The sequence below is a fragment of the Oncorhynchus kisutch genome, unplaced genomic scaffold (assembly GCF_002021735.2).
Source record: "Oncorhynchus kisutch isolate 150728-3 unplaced genomic scaffold, Okis_V2 scaffold1689, whole genome shotgun sequence".
In the NCBI taxonomy this organism is placed as follows: Eukaryota; Metazoa; Chordata; class Actinopteri; order Salmoniformes; family Salmonidae; genus Oncorhynchus; species Oncorhynchus kisutch.
The window spans coordinates 11,872-15,000 of record NW_022263634.1 but is presented as its reverse complement, the minus strand read 5'-3'; the positions used below and the strand labels follow the sequence as shown (position 1 = coordinate 15,000).

General features: G+C 42.0%; 1 protein-coding gene across 5 annotated transcripts in view; it reads left to right on the top strand.

Moving 5' to 3' along the window:
• The window catches only part of LOC116367489 (tripartite motif-containing protein 16), an 8,676-nt gene extending 6,192 nt beyond the window's left edge, over window positions 1–2,484 (top strand). For 3 of the 5 annotated variants that reach the window (XR_004208358.1, XR_004208357.1, XR_004208359.1), the window contains 3 exons: window positions 46–205; window positions 331–390; window positions 622–2,484. Coding sequence is in view for 1 of the 5 variants with exons in the window: in XM_031818891.1 (XP_031674751.1) it covers window positions 46–205; window positions 331–390; window positions 622–1,127; window positions 1,810–1,821 (738 nt within the window). In the remaining 4 variants the exon portion in view is untranslated. The remainder of the gene's footprint in view (window positions 1–45; window positions 206–330; window positions 391–621) is intronic. The other 2 variants (XM_031818891.1, XR_004208360.1) reach the window with 2 other exon arrangements.
• The last annotated feature ends 645 nt before the right edge of the window (window positions 2,485–3,129 follow it).

The window sequence follows — 3,129 nt, the reverse complement described above, 5'->3', positions numbered from 1 at the left end:
TCTCTCTCTCCAGAGTTATCAGTCTCTCTCGCTCTCTCTCTCCAGAGGTATCAGTCTCTCTCCAGTATCAGTATATCTTCAGACTTACCCAGCATCGTTGTCCGTCCTCTTCAGTCCTTTGGAGATGTGAGTAAGACTGTGTCTGAACTGAGAGAGAAACTAGAAGACTTCCTTAAAGGAGAATGGACCAAGATCTCCACTACAGGTGTGTTGAAAACAATAAGAACATCAACTTTAGACCATTGAAAGTTCCCTACTAGTCATATACATGTGGAATAGGGTCTGATGATAACATTCCCTCTCTCTGTCAATGTGTTTGTGTGTCTGTAGTGAATATAGTGGATGTTGTACTGCCTCCAGAGCCCAAGACCAGAGAACAGTTGTTACAATGTGAGTCTCTTTATTGTGAAGTAACTAACAGTCTCTTTTTACTGACACTCCTAACAATCCTTCTAGAAATATATAGCAATAGTAGATCTAATCAAAGACTGGGTATCTATCTGACTCCTCATATTTCTCTGATTTGATCTCTGCTGGGCTCTAATCAAAGACAGGGTAGATACAGTATCTGACTTAACTTATTGTTCTGACTCCCCTCATTGGTCTCTGCTCTTCTCCCAGATTCCTGTCAGCTCACACTGGACCCAAACACAGCACAGACACACCTCTCTCTGTCTGAAGGGAACAGAAAGGTGACACTTACAGGCCAAGTCCAACCATATCCTGACCATCCAGACAGATTCACCTACTGGTACCAGGTTCTGTGTAGAGAGGGTCTGTCTGGACGCTGTTACTGGGAGGTGGAGAGGACTGGTGTTGTTGTTGTTACAGCAGTCTCATATAAAGACATCAGCAGAACAGGGACAGATGGTGGATTTGGATTCAATAACAAGTCCTGGAGTTTACAGTGCTCTAGTGGTGATTATTGGTTCAGACACAATAATGTTGAGACTAAAGTATCAGGCCCTCAGTCCTCCAGAGTAGGAGTGTACCTGGATCACAAGGCAGGTACTCTGTCCTTCTACAGTGTCTCTGACACAATGACCCTCCTCCACAGAGTCCAGACCACATTCACTCAGCCCCTCTATCCTGGGTTTAGTCTCTATCTAGGAGGTACTGCTGAGCTGGTTAAACTGTAGTAGGGTCCACATAGATACTAGTCATGCTGGTGTAGTCTATAGCTGAGCTGGTTAAACTGTAGTAGGGTCCACATAGATACTAGTCATGCTGGTGTAGTCTATAGCTGAGCTGGTTAAACTGTAGTAGGGTCCACATAGATACTAGTCATGCTGGTGTAGTCTATAGCTGAGCTGGTTAAACTGTAGTAGGGTCCACATAGATACTAGTCATGCTGGTGTAGTCTATAGCTGAGCTGGTTAAACTGTTGTAGGGTCCACATAGATACTAGTCATGCTGGTGTAGTCTATAGCTGAGCTGGTTAAACTGTAGTAGGGTCCACATAGATACTAGTCATGCTGGTGTAGTCTATAGCTGAGCTGGTTAAACTATAGTAGGGTCCACATAGATACTAGTCATGCTGGTGTAGTCTATAGCTGAGCTGGTTAAACTGTTGTAGGGTCCACATAGATACTAGTCATGCTGGTGTAGTCTATAGCTGAGCTGGTTAAACTGTAGTAGGGTCCACATAGATACTAGTCATGCTGGTGTAGTCTATAGCTGAGCTGGTATAACTGTAGTAGGGTCCACATAGATACTAGTCATGCTGGTGTAGTCTATAGCTGAGCTGGTTAAACTGTAGTAGGGTCCACATAGATACTAGTCATGCTGGTGTAGTCTATAGCTGAGCTGGTTAAACTGTAAACTGATTTGTTATTAATTAAAATTCAATACAATGTTTTAATCTTGTACATTTCCATGAATCATGATGTCTGGTGTTGATGTATATTGGTTGTCATTCAGAACCATTGATATGTTTTCTCAGTTGGTTCTCTGTCTCTATGTAATTCTCCTCAGTATCATTGATCAGCTTGTTGGCTCGGTCCTAATTGATGTGTTCTCTGTCACCTGGAGCTGCATGGAAAATGGTCCAGGAACTAAAGGACAATTCAGGACTAGTCAGCCCACTACAAGCTGGTATCACTTACTTTCTACTAAACTATATGGTCTGGTTTCCCAGGCACAGATTAATCCTAGTCCTGGACTAAACAGTATGTTCAATGTAGATGTCCAGGAAACCGGCCCTAAATGTGTCATCTTTCATCCTCCCATACTGCTCAGTCCAGCAACATTAAACCTGTCCAGCAGGTGGTGCTGTTGACCAAACAATAAAACCAGCAGATATCTTGACTTGCCACTCAGTATATCAGTAATGTTCAGAATAGTACTTTAATATCATTGGAGATTGATGGTCTTTTTAATCCACTATCCAGAGTCAGGAACAGATGAAGTTAGGTCTGCTACTGTTCAGTGATTAAATATGATTTATGGTGATGGGAAATAATAAAAAACACTCAACTTCATCTAGTAATAGTTTTCCTTTGTTATTTATTCCAAGGTGTGTCTTTAACTTGTAAATGTATTGTGTGGAGGTGAGCTAGTGGTGTGGCTGATAGAATAGAATGAAAAGGGAGGAGGGGAGGAAGAGGGGAGGAGTGAAGGGCTGTTCAAGAAACCAGATGAGGAAGATGTTCAGGGGAATTACTGTCTCTGGTCCAAATGGTTCCCTATTCCCTACGTAGTGCACTACGGTGCTTCTGACCAGGTCTAAAGTAGTGTTCTACGTAGGGAAAAGGGTGTAGATGTATTACAATATCATGCTTTAGTGTTTGGCACAAAAATATATTAGATCTCCACCCACCCACTTCCTGTCTGTCATCCCCCAGTTCTGTTAAGACTTCCTCTCATTGACCTGGGCCTCATTCTAAATGGTCACTTTGTATTGATAGTCCATACTGGTCTTTACTATGGTTCTACATACAGTACCTGTATTGATAGTCCATACTGGTCTTTACTATGGTTCTACATACAGTATCTGTATTGATAGTCCATACTGGTCTTTACTATGGTTCTACATACAGTATCTGTATTGATAGTCCATACTGGTCTTTACTATGGTTCTACATACAGTATCTGTATTGATAGTCCATACTGGTCTTTACTATGGTTCTA